Genomic DNA, 23,239 nt, shown 5'->3' on the forward strand with positions numbered 1-23,239 from the left:
ACGTCATTGTGGAACTGTCCCCAGCATCCATCTCTAGAGCTCTTCATTACATTTGACTTTAAAATACATTTGTAAAAAAAAAAAAAAAAAAAAAAAAATACATTTGTTCATCGATTCAGTGATAATCTATTCGAAGTGTAGTTGAGCTTCTGCTCTGAGCCAGGCACTCGCTGTGCTGGGCAAAGCGTGGCCCAGTTTGCATTCTCCAATTCTCCCACACGCCTGGCCAGCCCAGCCTGGTGAGCCCTATTCCTTACGGCTTGGCCCCCAAACCCAGCAGTTTACAGAAAGCGTGGGGGGCTGGGGAGTTGATTTGGAGGACAGGCCATGCACCATCAAGCTTCATCCTTCACACTGTATAGTGGGGAGCAAGGACACAAAGCTTGCACTTGCATCCCCTTTTTGCCACATGTGCTATGAGGACTTAAATGTCTCTGAGTCCCTCTGAGTCATTTCATTTGTAAGATGGAAATCATTTTTACTTTATTCTGTTGAGAACATGAAAGATAATACAGGTATGGTAGAAGGATTAAAAATACTAATGACAAGAAAAATAAATATTTATAGGGGCACTGGGGTGGCTCAGTTAAGTGTCTGCCTCTGGCTCAGGTCATGATTCCAGGCTCCTGGGATTGAGCCCTGTATGGGGCTCCCTGCTCAGCGGGGAGCCTGCTTCTCCCTCTGACCCTCCCTCTGCTCATGCTGCTGCTTCTCTCTCTCTCTCTCTCTCTCTGAAATAAATAAATACAATCTTTAAAAAAGAAAAGGATCTTAAAACTGGAGACACTTTCGTTTGCTGGGCTGTAGCATGCTGAAGTGTAGAATGGTATCAAGGGATGGATGTGTGTGCAAGAGTGTGTTCATGTTCCCATGCATGCGTGCATACACATATGAGTGTGCACATGTGCGTATTAGGAGGGAGGAGGAGGAGAAGATGGAACCTAAATTAGTGAGAGAGAATGAGGAGAAAATGAGGCCCCAGGGAGGCTCCAGGAACAGGGGACCACAGTCCAGGGAGATAGAGTCCTTGAGGGGAAAGAGGATAGAGTTGATGAGTCCCTTTTTTTCTTGCTATGCACCATATGATTTAAAAGAAAAGAAAAGAAAAAAAGAAAAGAAAAGAAAAGAAAAAACTTCACTTCTGTTCTGTTGACTTCAGCCCAATTTTCTCCTTATTTTTAAGGTTATAGTCAAGGTGGGGGAGGGGGTGACATGAAAAAGATGTAGCACTAAATTCTACTTCTTTATTCGCTCCTGAAAGAACCAGGTGGCTCACCAAAAGAGCTATAAATATCTTATACATCATAAGTTGCCAGCCAGTGTGTGTGTGTGTGTGTGTGTCTTTGTGTAACAGAAAATGGTTGTGGAGCTTTACCTATATATGTTCCGTGCGGAGATCTCAGGGCTGAAAGGCATCTTTCTTCCTGCCAGGACGTCCTGAGAATAACCTCCAGGCAAAGCAGACCGACTTGAACCCATGTAGAAGGTGGAAACCCGCGTAGAGTGAAGGGAGGGAAAGGACTGGTAACTGCGCATTGTGGAGACCTGCCCTGGGTGAGCGTGTTGACCTCTGCCAAAAAGCCAGAAACATCCTTCTAAGAGGAGGACCAGAAACAACACTTTCTCTAAAAACACCAGGGACACCGCTCTTTCTTTTTTTTTTTTTTTTAGATTTTATTGATTTATTCATGAGAGACACAGAGAGAGAGGCAGAGACACAGGCAGAGGGAGAAGCAGGCTCCATGCAGGGAGCTCGATGTGGGACTCGATCCCAGGACCCCGGGATCATGTCCTGAGCTGAAGGCAGATGCTCAACCATGGAGCCACCCAGGTGCCCTTTCATCTCTCTTTCCAAAGACAAGGTTTGTGAAGAAAATCTTCAGAAGCCCAGGCCCACAGGTTTGAAGGGCAGAGGCGGCCGGTTCCAGCCACCGTAAGGGTGAGCGTGGGTACCCCACTCTCTCCAAAGGCAACCCAGGGCCCCGTCAGCTGGGGGCTGAAAGCTTGTTCCTAAACCTTTCCCAGGCATCTCTCCTTATAAAACAGGTCCTTGATAATGAGGCCATCATGCTGTTCTGCAGAACAGAATTCCATCGGAGGTGCTGGGTGTGGCCTTAAGCCAACATGGTGTGGGTGTCCCCACTGAATCCCACCGAAGCACCATGCTGACCCTAGAGTTTCATGCATTTAAAGGAAATTGAGTAATTCTCTTTTTGTGGAACATGAACCTGTCAATATCAGAGCCTTCAAGGTTCTCTGGTTCATTCCACCAAACTATTAAAAGTGTTAGATAAGAGGTAATGATGCCACCTTTGTTAACATATCCAGGCACTACAGTCCCTCATAATGAAGGCAGGGATCAGGAGCAGAGAGAGGATGAAGAGCAAAGGGGGAGAAACACAAAAGAAATTTCTTCCTTCATATTGGATTTTTCCAAGCAGACTGTAGAGACTCCCTGAAGCCTTCAGGGGCAACGTATTGCTTGGTGTCACGTAAATCAGAAATTTTGCGATGCTTTCTGATGGGCCTTCCCCCAGCATGAGACCAGTTTTCTTTGCTGTTGTGAGCCCAGAGAAGGGTCCAGATGCATGTCGCCTCCAGAAGGAAGCAGAGTGTAAGGGCAGCTCCTGCCACACAGGAAGAAGGGACAGCTGCCTTCTCTGACCCAGTGCCACGTGGCTCAGGTTGTCGATATGGCAATTCCTGGCCTCCTCCACACACAGCCCTTCAGGGCCAGATCTGGCTGATGGAAATCTAGAACTCCAGGACCCAGGATCAGGCGAGTAGGCCGTCCCTGTGTGATTCCTCCCGTGTAATACGAGAGCTCGGGATTGTGCCACCAGAGGCGATGCTGGGGAGCAGTTTAGCTCGAGGCAGCTCCACGTCAGCAGACACAGATTGGTGCAGGCCCAGCCTAGGCCAGCCACTCCGCGACAGAGGCCAACGAGGGTCCCGGGGACCTCTTACCCATCCAGGCCTGCTCCCTGTCACCTCAGCACCATCTGCATGGACTGGTGTGGGAGTAGAGATAAGAAATTTCCAGGGGGGGGGCCTGGGTGGCTCAGTCTGGGACCCTGCTTCTCCCTCTCTCTCTACTCCTCCCACCCCCCCCACCACTTATGCATGTTCTTCTCTCTCAAATAAATAAATATATGTTCTTAAAAATCTTAAAAATCTGCTTAAACCAGAGTATATTGAGATGCCATTTAGTGACAGGCTTGAGTTTTCAACCCCCTGCCACCACTACACGTAGGACTGGAGATGAGAGTGGTCCTAAGGAAGCTGAGACGAAGCCATGGTAAACAGAACACCATCGTCCTTGCCCACAAAACATGGAGTCCGAGCATGAGCAAGGCTTCCCCCTCCCCGTCACCCACTCCACTTACTTCAGATCTAAGAAAGAGATGACTCCCCTCAGAAGGCTTTTCTTGACTCATTCCCACCCAACGCACATGTACCAAACACCAGTTACGTTCACAGCACTCTGTGGTGAAGCACAGGCTGCCTTCCAAGAGCTTCTAGTACCATTAGAGAGGCAGCTGCCATCACAATGACAGCACCAAGTCGAGGAGGTCATCGATGTCAGAAGCCACAGAAGCACAAACTCTCCTGAATGAGAGATTGGTCACTGATAAGAGCTGACACTAGAGCTTGGCACCCAAGAATGGTTAAGATTTCACGATTAGGGATGGAGACAAAGGACATGATAGGCAAAGGGAATGATCGGCACCAGGGCCCAGAGGCTGGGCTGGTAAATTTTTGGCTTCCTACAATTTATTGTCATCTGGATTTCCCATGTTAACTCAGTATCTGTATTGCTGTCCATTGGTGCTGTAACAAATAACCACAAACAGAGGGGCTTGAGATAATACGGATTTATTGTTTTACGTTTCTAGGGGTCAGAAGTCTACAATTAGTCTTCAGAGACTAAAATTAAGGCGTCAGTGGGGCTGGTTCTTTCTAGAAGCTCCAAAGGAGAATCTGTTTTCTGCCTCTTCCAGCTTCTAGAAGCTGCCAGCTTTCCTTGCTGATGGCCACGTTACTCCAGTCTCTCCTTCTGTTGTCCCATCTTTCTCTGCTTTTCACCTTCTTCTTCCCTCTTATAGGAACCCTCGTAATTACGTTGAACCCACAGGATAAGCTCATCTCAAGATCTTTAATTCAATCACATCTGTAAAGTCCTTTTAACCAGGTAAGGTAATGTAGTCCTAAGTTTTGGGGACAAGAAAGCAGGCATCTTTGGAAGGCCAACATTCTGCCTACTACAGTGTCATTTACGTCTCCTGCCTTCTCACTGAATGTGAATAAGCGATATGGGATCCTTTCAGTGAAATTCAAAGGAGGAGCTCAACTATATTTTTTTAAATATGCTAAAACCAATTACTATATCCATTATATCCATCAAGTTGATGCATGCTTTATTTAAAACAATCGTCCTTGAAGACTATAACAATTGTCTTTGGAGAACAAATATAATCAAAATCCTCAATATTGGGGCACCTGGATGGCTCAGTGGTTGAACATCTGTCTTTGGCTCAGGTCGTGATCCCAAGGTCCTGGGATCGAGTCCCACATTGGACTCCCCGCACGGAGCCTGCTTCTCCCTCTGCCTGTGTCTCTGCCTCTCTCTCTGTGTGTGTCTCTCATGAATAAATAAAATATTTTTAAATTCTTCAATATTTAATATTAGGTTATACTTCTCAAATTCGGGGGGCTACCAGGGCCTCAGCAGGTATACCTGAGGACCAGAGATAGTAAGTTGCAGGGTAAACATTCCCAGAGTGCCAATTTCAGTAATTACAATAAACCAGTTAAAATATTTTATATTAAAGATGAATGTGGCCGTAATACAGCATAGAATGTAAAATTTGAAAACATTTAGTAAAGAATGAGACTTTAGGGGCACCTGGGTGGCACTGTTTATTAAGCATCTACGTTAGGCTCAAGTCATGATCCTGGGGTCCTGGGATCGAGCTCCACATTGGGCTCCCCCCCCCCGGGAGTCTGCTTCTTCCTCTGCCTGCCAGTCCCCCTGCCTGTTCTCTCTCTCTCTCTCTCTGTCTTTCTCTCTCTCTCCCTGTCAAATTAATTAATTAATTAAATCTTTTTTAAAAAGTGAGACTTTAAAGCAGCAACGGTTTGTTTCAAACTGTAACTGAGTACCAAGACTATACTTCTCTGCTTTAAGGAATATTTTGATGGAACATTTGAAAAGCACTTGGATAAATTAGAATAATTTGTGGCACATTACAAATATGGCAAAAAAACTTCCTCAAAAAAAGCCAAGAAAATAGTATCTCCTGGTTAAATTTAATTTTAGCCAAGAGTGAAATAAATGTTTTCATTGCAGTATTTGGAGATCATCTATTATGTGCCAAGCACAAAATAATTCATCTATATATAGAACTCAGTTGTTGATAAATTTCTGATTCAGTATATAACTGAAAACCAATATGTAAAAATATGCACAAATTAAGCTCTTCATTTTATATTTAGAAGAGATCCTCAGCCATTCACCTGGCATAGGTTTACTTTTAGTTTAGAAATAATTCTGGTTAAGGTTGGCTATATGGGTTCCATACCCAAAGCAATAAACAGTGGATTAGAGGAGAAGCCTTAATCCAGAAAACTAAAAAAAAAAAAAAAAAAAAAAAAAAAATTGATGGTACAGTTAACAGAATAACACACACACACAAAAATAGTTTAAAAAGTATTTTTTACCACCTCCTATACACCAGACATTACCTCATATAATTATCATAATCCTGGATGTTATCCTCTTTTTATAGCCAGGATCAGAGAGTTTGAGAAGACCTGGGATTCAAAACAAATCAAACTCTAAAGCCTGTGATCTTTCTCCTACACAAAATTGAGCATAGTTCTTTAGTAAAGCAGGTGACGGGTGTAGATGAGTTTAGAGACTTTATTTATTTATTTTTTTAATTTTTTGAGAGAGAGAGAGAACAAGCAAGGCAGAAGGAGAGAGAGAAAATCCTAAGCAGGCTCCACACTCAGCACGGAGCCCCGAGGCCTGCCTCAATCTCATGACCTTGAGATCATGACCGGAGCCGAAATGAAGAGTCAGATGCTTAGCCAACTGGGCACCTTGAGTTAGAAACTTTTTTTTTTTAAATCTCAAGTAACAAAGAGGTTTTATTCTACGAAGAGTAGAACTTGAGTTATGTGTTAAACTTGGCTTTCCGGAATAACTCATCAGCCAAAAATTCATTCCATGGTCTAGCACACAGCTAAATCCAGAACAGCCATAATAGTGGGAGATTTTGATTTCATGTATTCATTTTTCTTCCTATATGTAAAGGGTATAATTTACCTTTCTAAGACTCCTCAGATTACTCTTTTACTTGTGGGTACCACCTGAATTCCCTTTTTGTTTTGTTTTTAAATGGACTTTTACTTGTTTTATTTCCAAGGAGTATATATTGATTCAGCATGTGCACCTTTCTCTTGTAGGATTCATTCATTCATGAAGATCACGTGAATGAGCGCTCAGAAAGCACCTAAAAGGGCTCTTGGCAAATAGTAAATGACCTTCAGGATTTTTCCTTTTATGGAAATTCCCACAATTATGAGAACCCAAGTATGATGGCTTATTATTAATAATGAATTAATAGGAGTCATTAAAGTACACATTTGCTCTTCCATTATTACCCATTGCCCAGCATAAAAGAAAATGACCCAAAGTAGAAGTCCAAATTTTATTAGAGAATATATCTAAAATACAATATTTATTAAGTTATGATATATCATTTGAATGGAAATATACTCTGTATCACAACTATAATTATAACAATTTTTACAGATAATACTTCATTTACAGCTCTGTAATTCAAAAGTCACTCAATTACAACATAATTCATATTTAAGATAGCATTGCTACAAATATATAAGAATTTAAAATTTTTTCTTTAATATAACATCTTGGAATCACGAACATTTATTTTATCTGATTTACATTACACAGAATCATGATCATTTTACCTGATTTACATCACACAGCTCAATTTACCTCATGGTATGGATTTGCACTCAATCATTTGACTTTCCTAGGTTTTAAACTTAGCAATTTTAACAATTGTCAACGCTCATCACCCCATGTGCTATGAACAAAGTCAAGGTACTTTTTCTCCTATTCCTTATATTATATTCTCTAGTACAGAAAGGCTGTTACCATAAGCAAAGCACCAGTCACAGAAATGCCGTCAAGCATGACAACTGGTCAAGTTCTTCACATTTTACTAATGAGCACATCAGGTAAAAGATAAAGGATCTAGAAAACCAGATGCAAAGCAGGCAAGGTCCGATTCACCAAGGTAGATTTGTGCTTAGCTAAGGGAAAACCCAAAGATCCATTATTTGGACATGGGCTCTGGGGCCATTTTATTTGAAAGAAGCATTAATTTGCCTGCTGTGCAGTGGCTGAGCTGGGCGCCAGTTGTCCATCATCAATTCTTCAGGTTCGCCCTCCTTATTGAAATTAAGCTTACGGAATTTCAGCATCTAAAAGGCAAAACAAAAAAAATCAAAAATACAGGTTTCACAATAGTATGCATTTATGTGCTTGTGTTACATCCTGAGATACATTCTCCAACATTCACAGGACCACGTATCGATGTTCAAAGTTCACTTTGGTTCCCCATAAACATATAATCCCATAAACATCATATATGTATGCTTTTAGATAACAAATCAATTTCTAGAAAACACACCCAAGATTGCTGGTACAATATGGAAGGAAACAGGTACAGTTTGGAAGGAAACTTTCAGTGAGCCTGTTTTTTTCCTCTTTTACTTTTAAAGTCAAATCTCAAAAGTCTACAGAACACCTCTGAGATGTAAAATAATAATAAACATTGTAGATCCATATTATAGAGTTTGTTTTCTGTCCCAGGAAGACAAACTACAGCATCCGTACAACTGGATAAAGTGGTCCAGGGTCCACAAGGCCTGGGGGACAAGTCATCGGCTGGCATCTCTGCTTAAATGTATAGGAACACAGAAATGAAGTTGCTCAAACTTGGATTTTGAACCCTTGACATTGGCTGATTTTTAGTCCCTTTTAACCTCCTTTCAGCTCCCTGGCTCAATGATGTGACACAGGTAGTCTTCAAATGCTCTCCTACGTCTTTGAGGTTGTTTTTGCAAAATGGAACCTCCCTTCCCTTTGCCGAGTCTTGATCTAAATGAAAAAGGATGGTTGGGGCAGTAATAAGGCAGCCCATGGATCAACAGCCTCTAACTTGACCTCTTTGGTCCAGTAACAGTCCCTCAGTCTCACCCCTCGAAGTCAACTTCAATGTCAATCAGCTACTGCAACATTAATTAAATTATCCAGGATCCAGGTTCTTGTGAATCCTCCTGAAAGAGGAGTGTCCACTTTCTACATTTCAGCCGTGTGGGGAACAGAGACAGTCTGGGGGTACGATCAGTGACTTAGAAGCTGCACGAATACTTGAACATCATTAACTATATTGTATGAGAAAGGGACGAGTCTGGTCCAGCCTATTCAAGGAACTGGACCGAGTTTTGATAGATATTTTTCCTCCCAGGGATGGCTTTGACTTTTGTCAGAATTCAGAAATGTATTCCAATACAAATAAAACCGCCATAAGCTCTTATGTGAGTGAACAGTTGGCCGTGAGTTACCACCGCTATCCGCGTAAGCTCGAATATGGAATCTCATTGTCCTCAGTTTCCCTGTAGCCTAGATAAAAGCATTTATTATACGACAGATATCTTTCTCCCTTATTGCTCATGATCATCCAATTTTATAGAGCAAACAAACTGTCTAAGGATGTGGCTAATCACAGCAAATATTTCTTAAATTCTGTTTATCCACTAAGCACTGTTATGGATGGTAGTTCCACAGCTAGAAGCAGCAGGAGGAGATTCAACCCCAGGCCTGTCCGACTCCAAAAGCCACGCTCCATGAAATGCTCTACACTTCAGTTTAGAAAACCCACCTGCTCACTGCTAACGCTGATGGGCTCCTTGAGCACAATCCAGGTCACGCATTCCAGAAGGGGAGGAGTGGTCAGTGAGCCTGGGTAGGTCCAGTAGTCCAAGCTTTCAGGAAGGAGGCCACGGGGGTCAAAGTTAGTGAAGTCAGCACTCTTACCCTAGGATAAGACAAACACACAGGCGACAAATGCCACGTGGTCAGAGTGGGAGGAAGGCAGGAGATTAGGAAACAAATATTCCCCTCTGGTTGCCAGAACTTTTTTTTTTTTTTTTTTTTTTAAAGAGAAGTCCCATGTTCAACCAGAAATCAAAGTAAAAAGAAATTAACAAAAGACATTTGACTTGGAAATATAGGTGAGCAGAGATGGGCAAGAGAACCCGACTATAGTATTTTCACGTGTCCAATACTCATCTTTTCCTCTAAAATCATTCCTTATAATTTCCATTAAGCTATTAAGTGTGATCAATATTTAAAGTGAAACTGCTGCCACCGAAATAATGCAATTTTAGGCTGCAATAACAAAAATAGAGTATCTTTTTGTCTTGCTACCCTATCTGATGGCTACCACAGTACTAAAGAACCGCTTTTCTTTCTGGATACCACACTTTAAAAACAATAGATGCAAACAGCATAGGATAGAGCAACAAGGTTGTCACAAAGAGAGAACATTGTTGTATGGGAATAGTTAAAGGGAACTAAAGATAACTAGTCTGGGGGTAGATAAAAGGCTATGAGAGAATGGAGTCAAAAGAAACAGCAATCATAATCACATTTTTTACTTTTTTTTGTTTGTTTTACTGAGGTATAATTAACACATATTATTATATTATCTCCAGGTGTCCAACATAATGATTTGATATTTGCATATATTGCAAAATGATCACCATGCCTGGTTACTAATATTTTTTTCTCTGCTGATGAGAACTTTGAAAATCTACTCTCTTAGCAACTTTCAAATATGCAGCACAGTATTATCAATGATAGTCACCATGCTGTACATTATATCCCCATGACTTATTTATTTTATAACTGGAAGTTTGTACCTTTTGATCCCCTTCACCTACCGCCCCCCACCTCTGAATAACCATCAATCTGTTTTCTGTATCTATGGGCCCATTTTTGTGTGTGTGCGTTTGTTTTTGTTTGCCTTTTAGAGTCCACATATAAGTGAGATCATGTGGTATTTGTCTTTTTCTGTCTGACTTATTTCATTTAGCTTAATGCCCCCAAGGTCCATCCACATTGTCATCAATAGCAAGATTTCCTTCCTTTATTAGGACTGGGCAATACTCCATTGTGTGTGTGTGTGTGTATCTCACATTTCTTTATCCATTCATCCCTTTTTGGACAGTTAGGCTATTTCTGTATCTTGGCTATTGTAAATAATGCTGCAATGTACATATATCTTTTTTAAATTAGTGTTTTTGAATCAGGTTAATCTACATGGCTCAAAAGGGTCAGTAATGAATGAGCCTTTCAGAAGGTAATGAGGCTTCAGGTTGAGGATGAGCTTTAAAGAGCCAGAGCTGCCCTTGGTGATTATATTTAAAAGATGTTCAATTACCTAAACATGGCTCTGCCATAAAGAGAATTTAAACATGGGGTGGAAAATTCTTCACGCTCACCATTACATCTCCCAAATTAACAAGGTGATTGGCATGGAGTAAGTACTCAGCAAATATCTGTTGCATGAATGGGTGAATAATTTGACCAGTTGATCTTTCAGTTTCTTTGCAGTCGTGAGAATTCTCTGACTCTTGTATATGAATGTTCAAATGTTGGGGAAGCAAGATTAAATAAATGCAAGCCGAAAATCACACCAGCATTAGGATCATCTTTTGGATAAAGAAAAGTTAAATAAACATATAAGCAACATTTTACCTTTATTAACTCCTCATCAAAAACACTACATGTCAAACTACGACGATTCAATGTAATCCAAAAAGTTTCCTAAAATCAGTGGGATATAAAAAATAGGTACTCTATTGAGGTAGCAGAAAATTCAATGGTACCTTTGTTTTTATGGAATCCAGCGCATCAAGGATTTTTTGTAGGCCTGGATTGGCACCACCAATCTATAAGAAGACACAACATACAAGGCATTGTAATCCAGTTGGCACTACATCAGTTTTGATTTGGGCAGCTCTACCATAAAACATTTCCAAGTAGTGCACCAAGGTCTACCACTTGCTAGGTGCCATCCATCCATCTCACTTTGATTACTTTGGCACCATGAACTTCCCTATTTCCACTGACAACTTCCCTCTGCTACCCGCCCCCCCACCCCACCCCATAGTTCCCCTGAATCTACCCTCTCAAAAGTCACCAGTGACCTCCAACTGCCCTCCAACTGCCATATCAAAGGACACTGTTCAAGTGCCTACCTTAACCTTGCAGGATTTTAATACTATTGGGCAGCCCGGGTGGCTCAGCGGTTTAGCTCTGCCTTCAGCCCAGGGCCTGATCCTGCAGACCCGGGATCAGTCCCACATCAGGCTCCCTGCATGGAGCCTGCTTCTCCCTCTGCCTGTGTCTCTGCCTCTCTCTCTCTCTCTCTCTCTCTCTCTCTCTCTCGGTGTGTGTCTCTCATGAATAAATAAAAAAAATCTTAAAAAAAGAAAAGTATTCAAAGTAGAGGTGCCTGGGGTGGCTCAGCTCTCTCTCTCTCTCTCTCTCTCTCTCTCTCTGTGTGTCTCTCATGAATAAATAAAAAAAATCTTTAAAAAAAAAGTATTCAAAGTAGAGGCGCCTCGGGTGGCTCAGCAGTTGAGCATCTGCCTTCAGCTTGGGGCGTGATCCTGGAGTCCTGGAATCGAGTCCCACAATGGGCTACTGCCTGTAAGAAGCCTGCCTCTCCCTCTGTCTATGTTTAAAAAAGGGGGAGGGGGGCGATTTTATACTATTGACTTCTCTCCTTTTTGAAATTCTCTCCTCTGGCTTTCCTTCTGTCCTCCAGCCTCAGCAAGTTCCCTGGACTCTTGTATTCCTTTTTAGTCATTTCATTAGCATCTTTCTCACTGTCTTAAATGTCTTACATTTTGCAATATCTCAGGACTGCATGCTCAGCAGCTTTATCATCTCCCTCTTCATGCTTTCCTTGGATGATTTCATATTCATGTGTAGCTTCCACGTTGACATATGACGTCAGCCCCATGAATCTCCAGCCCAGACCTTTCTCCATTTGCTTTACAACTGTCTAAAGGGCAGCTCAACCTGTATGTCCCACTGTTGCCTGAAATTCTCCAATATTGAGTCACTGTCCTTGAGCCTTCCAAAATGTGATCTTAATTTAGCATTGTCTATCTTGAAACAGTACTATCTAGTTAAGGATGAATTTTAAAACAAAATCAGTAGCCATCTGAAGTATACCACTTTCTCCTTTCACATTTCACATGTACACATCCTTCATATTTACATACAAACAGCACCTAATTAATACCTCTGATTTGTTTTTTTTGTCCTCCATCCCAACTGCTACTAGCAGATATGGAGGGGGATATAAGCCTGAAAGTATTTTGGAGCCAAAGGCATTTCCTAGGCTCTTTGTAGAATGTCCTGTTTATCATGAATGTTCTGTTTGGTTAATCTTTCTCAAGAACAGGGAAAAAAAGAATTGGGCCATCAACTAACCTTCAAAAAAATGCCCAAAACAGCCAGTCCATCAGGTTGCTGCACAGCTTTTCCAAACTCCCCATATTTGGTGTTCCAGTGAACCAAGTGAAGCTAAAGCAGTAGAAGACAAAACCATAATAAATGATAAACATAATCAAATCTACAGATTTCATTCAGTGATCTTTTCTTCAGAGTTAGAGGTTACTAAAGAAGGTAAAAATGTGGATAATTTAAAATATCAACTTTCATTTTAATTCTAATTATCCACTATTTAGCATAACAGCAAATGACTTCAACTCTAAGACAAAGAATTACATATTTTTGAGGGAAGACACCAATTTTACTTCTAGATTTATATTAGAATAGGATCCTCCAATTTGAAATCATTTTACTTTTTGCAAATGCTGTCCTCGGAAGTAGTAGAGGGTGTTTTGCAGCATTAATTGTAATATCACCAGTAAAAGTTATAAGAAGCAAATGTGAAGGTCCTTTGTAAAAAAAAAGTGGTTCACTTAGATTGAGTCGAATTTATAAAATTAAGGTTTTGAAATGAATGCTGAATATCAATTTACATTTTTCCCTGGAAAGCAAAAAAGCGTATCTTACCTCTGCAGCATATTTCTTTTTATCCACAGTATGCTCAGAACCTTGCCCATCAGATGAACCCCAGTGAAAGTGAAACTGAATCAATCTGTAAGTGCCAGTGAGGGGTCCTCCTTTCAGCACTAAAATTTAAAATATATATATATATATGTAATATATGTATATGTATATTATACATGTGCATATGAGTGTATGAGTGTGTATATGTATATGATTGTATTTACATACACCCAATCCCATGTATACACACACACACACATACATATGCACATGAAACACACACAGTACTAAATATTACAATCTAACTTAATCCTGTCTCATAGTTCTAAATTTATGCCTGTAGCAACATTTTCACTCGGTGAAAACTAAATCCAGACTCCAGTTTAGTCTATAGTGCTCAGCGAAATCATTTCCACTGGCTTTTCTCCTCACTTGTGTTGGCTCGAAGGATGGGTGCTTTGCCCATCTGTTTTCTGAGCACAGTGATACTTCTCTCCTGGGTTTGTTCAAGAGTCATAGATTCTGGTTCAGAGAGAGGAAATTTTAGGTGGAATTATTAAGTCCTCTGTGAATCACTGAGGAACTGCCCATGCAGCTGCTTGCCAATGCAGGTCTGCAGCACACACTTAACAAACGTGGGAACCTCGGTTCTACACGGCCCAATGGCTGTCCCACCACCTGCTTTGCTAACCACCTGTTATTCCATCCCAGAATTTGTGAAACAATAAGCATTCCATTGATCTTAGTACAATATCCAATTTTCCTTGCCCTGGCTTCCCAAATTCTTCAGAATTTGGATTGTCACTGTTACTAACTAGCTTTGTCCCATAAAGAAACAAATTTTTTTAAGATTTATTTATTTATTTTAGAAAGAGGGAGAGAGAGAGAGAGAGTATGCATGAATAGGGGGAGAGGCAGAGGGCGAAGGAGAGAGAATCTCAAGCAGGTTCCCAGTGGAGCCTGACCCTTGTTTGGTCCCAGGACCCTGAGATCGTGACCTGAACCGAAACTAAAAGTCAGCTGTTTAACTGACTGAGCCACCCATGCATTCTTCCCATTAAGATTTTTTTATTGGAACATTTCCGACCTTAATTTCCTCATCTGTAGAGTGGATCCATTCAATTGCTTATTACTTCACTAAGAATTTGCTGGTCATGTAACATACGCAGTACTCTATTATCTCCAGAAACTTAAAATTCTAACTTTAGTACCTGTCTTACGATTCTACTCTTCTGGTATTAATGTAATTTTGTTAGAGTAAAACATGAAACAGAAGAATATGACTAGATGTCATCTTCTTAGACTACAATCTCTTTGCAGATAATTAATGAGCTATGTGTTACAGAGAATTAAAATAGTAAGAAATCAGTTTCTCCTCCATCCTCTCCATAAAACTTTTTAAGTTATATGCACATTAAGGAAATTTTACCAGTATATTTAAAAGCTTTTACAATTATTTTAATTCCACAATCTGTTGTTATAAGTGTATTATTTATTGGCTTTGGGTTATAATTCTATAAGCTAATAAGCTCAAACTTACTTTGGCTTTGCCAAACAAAGCAACAAAGTCTGAATAATCAACTTTGCTTAACTTCGCCCAAATACACATAGACGGTAGCAACACCCATTCATCTACCCAAAGTAAAAAATAGAGCTGGCTGGAAGACATTGAGGCCTTTCCTATGGCTTTTGATGTAATCTCTGGTTGCCAGTTCTGCTTTACAATAGGCCAGGAGGGGAAAAAAAAAAAAAAAAGAAGGAATGGAAAAAAAAGAGAGAACCAATTATAAGTGGTGTTATATTATAGATCTGCTAAGAAATATCAATTTGGATATATTCTGATAAAATCACATCTTTTGAGACTTAAAAACAAATTATTGTAAAAGTTTTTTTTTTTTAATCTAGGAATTCTGCTGTAAGGAAAGAATTAGCCTTATCTGCCCTTTTCTCTAGGCTTTTTCAAAAATGAAAGAATTTCCATTTTTCATAATGATATACCCTCAACACAAAATATATATTTATGAAATAAATTCGTACTGAAACAATTCCTTTACAATGACTTTAAAGCTACTAACTGGCTGACCATGAAAAGCAAATAATCTGCATCATTAATTCTACCAAGTGGCAAAATAAATGAAAATAAAATGAAACTATATTAGGCATCCAAGATAACTTATCTTTCTAAATGTATCTCCTTTCCCTGTGAAGAATCATATCAGAATCTTAAATTTTAAAAACAATAAAGCTTAGTTGCTATTTCCTATTCTTACTCACTCCCTTGCAGATCTTAAGATTCCAGCCTAACTTACTTATTTCAGAGAACATTTAGAATTAGGCAAGAATGTATATGAGCTTTTATTAAATAAGCTTTGCTAATACTAAAAAAAAAAAAAAATGCTCCAGGTTCAATAATTAAACACACTCAGTGCTTATCTATTATTACCAGACACCTGTTTTAGCTCCTGTTAAAATAAAACTATGTTGCTATGTAGATTAGGAGCCCATGGTACCTAGGAGAGGTTATTCAATTCTTAAAATTTAGTTGCACAAAAAGAACCATTTCTCGTCTTCTTCAGCTCATTAGCTATTTCTCAGCCAATTCTTAGCATGGAGTTTAGTCAATGAAGCCCTCCCAAAAACATTGTTATAATAAATTACTACAAACTGTAATAAAGGTGGCATATTTTTTTTATTTGCAAAATAAAAAAGATATTTGGTTGAAAGACAGAGAGCTTGCACTTTTTCCAGATCTACTTATTTATTTACTTATTTTGATTACTATATGCCACTACTAAACTGTCCCAGTTTAAAATCAAGTCTGTTTTGATGATGCCAAAAAAAATTTGAAAAAAATAGCAGAAACTGCAGACTGAGTATATTTTTCTTCTTTAAAATCCAGCCATGTTAGTGGGGGCTCTGGAGAGTCAATGATTTATTGTATCACAGAAATGTGTTCCACGGGAATGGGAGAGATATAAGTGGAGTTTTCCACTAGGACACCTTTTTCAAGATTCCCAAAACTTAATTTAAATCCAAATCTCAACACCAAGAGCTCCAGCTAATTTTAATTTCTATGATCTGCCATCAGTTACACATACTGCATATACAACACACAAAATAAGCACTAATTATATTATAATCTGTCTTCCTATATATATATTACTTAGAGAAATTATGTAAATTATGTTTTTTGTGAAAATTAAGACATTCACTCCAGTTACAAGCAAACTGAAAATTTAACATTTTTAAATGCTTTCTTACTAATCACTTTATTATTACTTAACATAAGATGTAGCCAAAAAACAAACTAAAGACCTTAGCAAATATCAATAATGTCTCTTATATTCAAAATACAAAGAAGCCATTTTCAATAATCTTTAGTTTAAAATTCAAATTTAAAGGATTTCTTATTAATGAAGTAAAAGACTAAGTCTACTAAAAATGCAGCATTTTCCAGCAGATAAACAATCTTCTTTTATGAATAATTGGAAATTATTAAATCATGCATTGCTGTTTTCCTTTTTTTAACACTAGCCAATAATCTGAGGGTTGACATACTAGAATCAAGAAAATGAATGAGGAAAAGATGTCCACAATCCATTTCTTTTTAAATAGTGAGAAGTTTAGCTGTCACTTTCACTAGGGTAAACAACAATTAAAAATCAAGAGAACAGAAGTTTTAAGTTTCAGGTGTATGGAAATTATATGAGAGTAAAAAAAAAAAGAAAAACTCTTTTGACATGAACATAATTAAATATAGTGTTTGGAATGCTTTGGTCAGTTTTATAAATACTTAGGTTTCTGCTTACACCATTAACAATATGCAGGACAAATCTTTTCACTTGTTGCTATTATGTTTCCTTTTAACTTAAAATTATTCATAGAAAGATAATTTTAAAGCTTCAAAAACAAGTCCTTGAAAATCAAGCAAGACTCATATATGTCATGCTGACAGTGGTCTGTTTGAAATGAGCACAGGTCATCTGTTCCTTCCTTTTTTCTTGCAATAATATATACAGATAAAAATATTTCAATTTCTAAAGAGCAGAAATGATACAAGAGTTGTATGTGGATCAGCTCAATAATTTCAGGCATTGGTTTTTCAATATTTGCATCTAACATTGCAATAAAGCAGGAGAGTTTTAAACTCATTAATAAAAGTTAATGAGTTAGCAGAAGTTAATAATTTGACTAGTATTCTTTTCTCCCAGATAAAGCTAGTAATAAAAGAACTCAAGCAGGGAGAGTTATTTTTTAATAATTTTTTGAAAGTCTAACAGGATTAGCCATTTTTCATTAATTAAAGGTGGTTTATTTTTAAAGGAATTTAGAAGATTGATGGGAACTTCTAGTTAAAGCCTGTTAACTCCACATTTTTTTTTATTAACTCCACACTTGAAAAGGATTCTCTCAAGTTAAACATACTAATAAACTCAACCACCCCAGTTCCTGATACCTTAGTTTGAGTCTAGGAAAATATTTAGGATATATTTGAAAACTTAAACCTATGAGAACTTCCAGAAAGCTGAAATCTCACTGAGGTAAAAATCAATAAATCAATAAAATGAACTGACGCACTTAAATGGAGAAAACAAGACATGAGAGATATCTAAAAATGTTAATCCCATAAAAATAACTCCTAAAAAAAAAAAGAGATGTTCAGTTGTTGATTTAAAATATCAAAGGACCAAAATGAATAAATTACTTTTAGACTTAAATATACAGAAAAGCATATCAATTTTTAAAAACATGGTATGTACACATTAAATATTAAGTATGGTTATCATTCAAAGATTCTTATTCAATTCTATTTTTAAGTGATGGGCATTTGAGTCTCACCCGACAAACTAGAAAGAAGATGACCAGCAAGTCAGTTAAACATTGTTTCCTCATGTTTATTTTAAGTGAATTTGACTGGAGTATCTCCATCATTTGTTCAAACTTGAAAATCTAGGATTCCTTTTTTTTTTTTTAAAGATTTTATTTATTTATTCGTGATTGACAAACAGAGAGAGGCAGAGACATAAGCAGAGGGAGAAGCAGGGGGAGCCTGCTGTGGGATTCAATCCCAGAACCCCGGGATCATGACCTGAGCCAAAAGCAGACGCTCAGACCACTGAGCCACCCAGGTGCCCCAGGCCTAGGATTTAAAAAAAAAAAAAAAAGTCTAAAGGGTGTTTCTCTGCATGTTATGATTGTTCGTTTTATTCTATAGGTGTGTTTTTCCTTAATGCCAACATTTTAATATAGTCTGCATCCTAGTCGGGGGAAAAGAGCTTCCTTCTTTAACCAAAACAACCGGCAATGTTGAAGAGTATGGGCAAAGTTACAAAGGGATCTTTCATACCTAAAGGAGAGCAAGTCATTCTAACACTAACTCTTCCTTGTTTTTATGGCACCTCCTTGCCTGTCAGAGTACATACTGTGCTCTCTCAAATCCCCTGGTCTTTCCTACTTCTTTTTGCCCGGCGTCTCCTCCAAGACACCAAAATCCTTCACGCCTCAGCACAAGTTTTTATTTACCCTGGAAAGTCTTTCCTGACTTTACACAGGACGACTCCTAAGTCTCTTTCATGTTTCCATAGCTCCTTGGAATATGTATGTCCTCGTTGGGCTCACCAGTGTCACTGTCAGCATCTGTTTTTTTCTGTGTCTTTCCACTTTAGATATCCCCAGCCTGAATTCTAGAGAAACAGGAAAGAGACCAGGCCTCTAGCCCACCTTCATGGTACCTAGCTGATCTTGCATTTAATTGACGTTAGGAACGGTTTTGTTATTGTTTTAGATAGATAGATGATAGATAGATAGATAGATAGATAGATAGATGCTATAAATTTATAGATATGCTATATAATATATATGTGTGTGTGCATATATATATATACATAGAGAGAGAGAGAGAGAGAAGAACACAGGTGTCTTTAAAGACATGGGCTTGAGACCCTTTCAGAACTACTTGTTTCACAATCTAAACATGGGTTTTAATAATGTATGTGTTACTCACCAGGAGAAGTAGTTAGAAAAGTGTGGCTAGTTCTAACCAGTGACTGCTTGTGTAGAAATCGATCAGAACTTGACATACTCAAGCGAAAACATATAACTATGTAGTGACATCATATATAAAATCAGTACACACTTTAATACGACAAGTGAGATGTTCAGGAGCATATAAAAATAGAATTTTTAAGTCCCATCAAGTGATGGCAGGTAATCTGACAGCTAATTAGAAACTTTCTTCAGAAATCTTACCACAGGTTCAATCACTACAGCAATTGCCTAATAAAAGCAGCCAAATGGTGTGAAGACATGGAAACAGCAATCAATGGTCACTTATTGAGGAATTACTATGTGCCAGGTGCTGGGCGAGGTGCTTTATATCTACCGTCCCATTTAATCCTTCCTCTGTGGTAGATCCTACCATTACTCCAATTTTACAGTTAAGGAAACTAAAAATTAGAGAGACTGAGTTGCTATTGTTCCCAGGGCCACTGAGCTAGATAGCGGCAGAGCTAGAATTTGATTCCATGGCTACCTGACCCCATTCTATCCTCATAATTGCTACACTAAATGCTGAAATCCACTTTTCTCAATATATTACTGTAACAATTACATCATGATCAGATTTGTAAGGAATATAGGGAATTATCTCATCTGGTTCTATTCGTTAGACATTTGTTTCCTCGCTACTCCAAAAAAGTACCCAATTTCTACGTAGCATCCAATGAGGTTTATATCTGGTGGACATTACACTCATTGAAAACAATGATTCCACTGGCAGCACAGAAACATACATTCATCGTACCTCTTTTTTTTTTTTAGAAATCGATAAAGACTAACATAGCTCACTTTTTTTGGTTTTCAAGTAACTAAACATGAAACTTTATAGCATCCTTTCTATATGGACACCACCACCAAGACCTATGGCCTTGTCATATTATAATCAAAATATACAGTACCCTTAACAAAAAGGAAAGAAATTTGTTTTCCTTATACTTAATCACTTGAGCATTGTTTCTTGGGAAGGCGGTGTAGTAGAATGATTAAAGGAGTCTTCAATGAGCATCCTCTACTAAATCTAATTAATCAAAGTCTAATTAGTCATTATACTATGCCAGAATATGTGTGTGCGTGTGTGTGTTCTAGGGTGAGGTGCACACAGGCCACAGGTAGCTTGAAAACATTTCTCAGATGATCTTCACATTATTCCCCATCCAATAGGCTTCTAGAATCACTATTTCAGAGAGTCAAGTGTCAAAAAAAATTTTTAAAGAGGCGAGGAGGGAATTTTTTTCCAAACTGGACTGAATACATCAGACAGCTAACTAAAAAAGAATAGCCAACTCAACTAAGGTGGTTATAATTACACGGTACATAGTAGTACTATCAGTCATGGCTCCAAACTTTTGACAGTATTATTGACTGCTTCCCTGTCCTCTGTGTTCTCTTTCTGCCCCGGTGCTCTCCCGGTTCCCATACCACCAGCACACATCATGTGTTTGCAACGACCTTCAGAAGAAAGCACTCAGGAAAATAGGCCACTGGCAATTAAATCAACCAGTGGGCAAAGAAAGCTGCTACCACGTCTGAATGGGGTTGTTCTCCTGTTTCTAAAAGGAAAAAGAAGCATTCAATGGGCATCCTGTAAACAGCTCTATCACAGATAAATTATGGCAACTGGTTTTGTCAGCAATGGGCCAAGTATGCCCACCAACTCTAAAACATCTTCATTTGTGGAATGAATTCCTGGGGGGATGCCAAAATACAGGGCCCCGGTTTAGCACATCTGTAGCCATAAATACAATGTTTCAAAACATTTCACTCTTTCAAGTGGTGAGGGTTGCATCACTTCCCTCACTGCCACCTTGAAGACTGCACTAAGATACAGTTTTTATTGGAAAGGATCAATTCTGGAAAGCAACTCTTTTACAGAGAACCCTCAAGAGTTCAGTTCCTGCAAATCCCATCGTTGCTGAGCTTCACTTCCAGGGGACCTTGCCTTTCGTGACCTTTCACAAGCAGATCATCACAATTATTCAATGCCCTACATCGAAACCAGGAACTGTACAGGGGCGCCACAGCCCCAGGCCACTTGGAAGTAATTAGCCTACTTGGCAGAGCCGGGGACCTAATGAAGATTAGCAGAGTGTGGCATCTTAGAGTACTGAGACAAGCAGTGGTGTTGAGCCACTGCTCCTGATTCCTCCCATTAAGCTGGGGATGTAGCTCCTGGGTAAAAGGCAAAGAGTTATTTTTTAAACACTGACCTGTTTTGTCCTGGGAGTCATCAAATTCCACGTTGAAAGAGTGACCGTTGTTGATGATCCTCTGAGAAACCGCTTGGTCGTAGCAAGGGCACAAAGACTTCAGGGCAGGGTCATGAACGGCTGCTTTGGTGTCGATGTCAACGGGGGACTGGCGCTCTCCCTTGGCGATGGGGAAGTCCTTATGCCAGTGCTCGGGTCCTAGCGGCCAGAGGAGACCTGTGAATCCCCCAGCGTGGGAAAGGGCACAGCAGACCCCTAGGAAGGCCAGGGATTCCGGAGCCAGTCTGCTCCGCTCGGGTTTGGCTGGCACCACTCGGCTGAACGGCCCCGCAGAAACCCTTGTGCCTCAGTTTCCTCATTTGTGTTATGGGGTAATAGCATCTGCATCGTGTAAGTTGTGAGCGCTGGAATCAGTGCACGAAGGCTCACTGAGCAGAGAGTGAGCGCCGTGTAAAAATACTAGCGGGTTTATCAAATTCGGCAACTGAGATGGGGCAGATACTACTGTCAGGGCTTGGGCTTAGCATTTAGGGTATTCGAGCCCATTCAAGACCCTGGAGCAGGTTGGGGTTTCTCCCTGGTGCCCCCCAACTGAATGTAAAGGCCGAGTCACTGCTCGGGCCCCTGCACCTGTCTTCCCAGGGAGAGGATCCGCAGCACCTGGGGAGCTCCGCCCCCCCCGCCAGATGCGCAAGGCTTCTCCCCCCCCCCCGCGGCGTGGCTGGGGTGGCTCTGGGGAACCCCATCACCCGCCGCGCTATAAAGCCGGGTTCCCGGGGACACCCCCCTCCCCCTCTCCAACCCCCAACATTAGGGGATGGGAGATGATGGGAAAAACTCAGAAATCACCGCCAGGGGCTCGAACCGGCCCACGAAAATGCCCCGGGACGGTCGGTGTCGGGCGCCCCAGCCACAGGTGGTGCTGAGGCTGAGGTGTGTCGGCGGGGAGCAGGGGGGCGCCCTACTTTTGTGCCATCAACGACCGGGATGCTCCCCCTGCACAACCCTTCCTCGCTCCCTCCTGGGCCCGGGTAGGATGCTCGGGACCGTCCGGGCTCGGGCCCGGGGCTGAGCTGCGCGCCTCGGGCGGCCGCGGGGATTCCTCGACGGTGACTGGGGCGCGGGGGGGGGGGGGGGGGGCGGGGACGCCTCCCCGGGGCGCTCGGACCGCAGCCGCGCGGAACGGCAGGTGCGGGGCCGGGCCGGGGTCGGGGTCGGGGTCGGGGCTGGGCCGGGGCCGCCGCCTCCGCGCAGCCCTCCGTGTGCACTCACCGTTGTGCTTGGCGTAGCCCCAGTGATGGGCCATGGTCGCGCCGCGGGTCGAGGCAGGGCGGGAGCGGGCGCCGGGCGAGCGGCGGCTGCTCGGGAGCCTGCACCGTGTGGCCGCGGGTCGCGCCGTCAGCGTCTTTTATAGGCTCCCGCCAACTCCGGGTTCGGGGGCGGCCCGGGGGAGGGCGCCCCGGGTGGACCCGGCCGCGGGGAGGCGGCGGCGGCGGGCGGAGGTGGTGGCCCCGGGCTCGGGGCGGGCCGGGCGGGCGAGGCCCCCGGGGGCGGGGAGAACGCGCAGGCGGCGGGCGCGCGGCGGGGCTCGGGGCTCGGGGCTCGGGGCTCGGGGCTCGGGGCCGCCCCCCCCCCCGGGGCCCCCCTCGGCCCGCGGCCCGGGCTCCAGGTCCCGGGTGCGACGACCGGGCTCCGCGCTCTCGGCCGCTCGGGGCTCGGGGCTCGGGCTCGGGGCTCGGGGCTCGGGGCTGGGGGCTGGGACCCGGGCGGGCGGGCGCCT

At 41.4% G+C, this 23,239-nt stretch overlaps 1 protein-coding gene across 1 annotated transcript; it reads right to left on the reverse strand.

Moving 5' to 3' along the window:
- Positions 1–6,702: 6,702 nt before the first annotated feature.
- CA2 (carbonic anhydrase 2) lies at positions 6,703–22,891 on the reverse strand. Its single transcript, XM_077876377.1, has 7 exons — positions 22,732–22,891; positions 21,460–21,657; positions 13,199–13,317; positions 12,611–12,703; positions 10,993–11,055; positions 8,982–9,137; positions 6,703–7,518 (listed from the first exon to the last, which is right to left on the reverse strand). Exons 1-7 carry the CDS (start codon positions 22,763–22,765, stop codon positions 7,399–7,401), a joined length of 783 nt encoding a protein of 260 aa, XP_077732503.1. The 5' UTR covers positions 22,766–22,891; the 3' UTR covers positions 6,703–7,398.
- Positions 22,892–23,239: the final 348 nt, after the last annotated feature.

The sequence above is a fragment of the Canis aureus genome, chromosome 28 (genome assembly GCF_053574225.1).
Source record: "Canis aureus isolate CA01 chromosome 28, VMU_Caureus_v.1.0, whole genome shotgun sequence".
Classification (NCBI taxonomy): domain Eukaryota; kingdom Metazoa; phylum Chordata; class Mammalia; order Carnivora; family Canidae; genus Canis; species Canis aureus.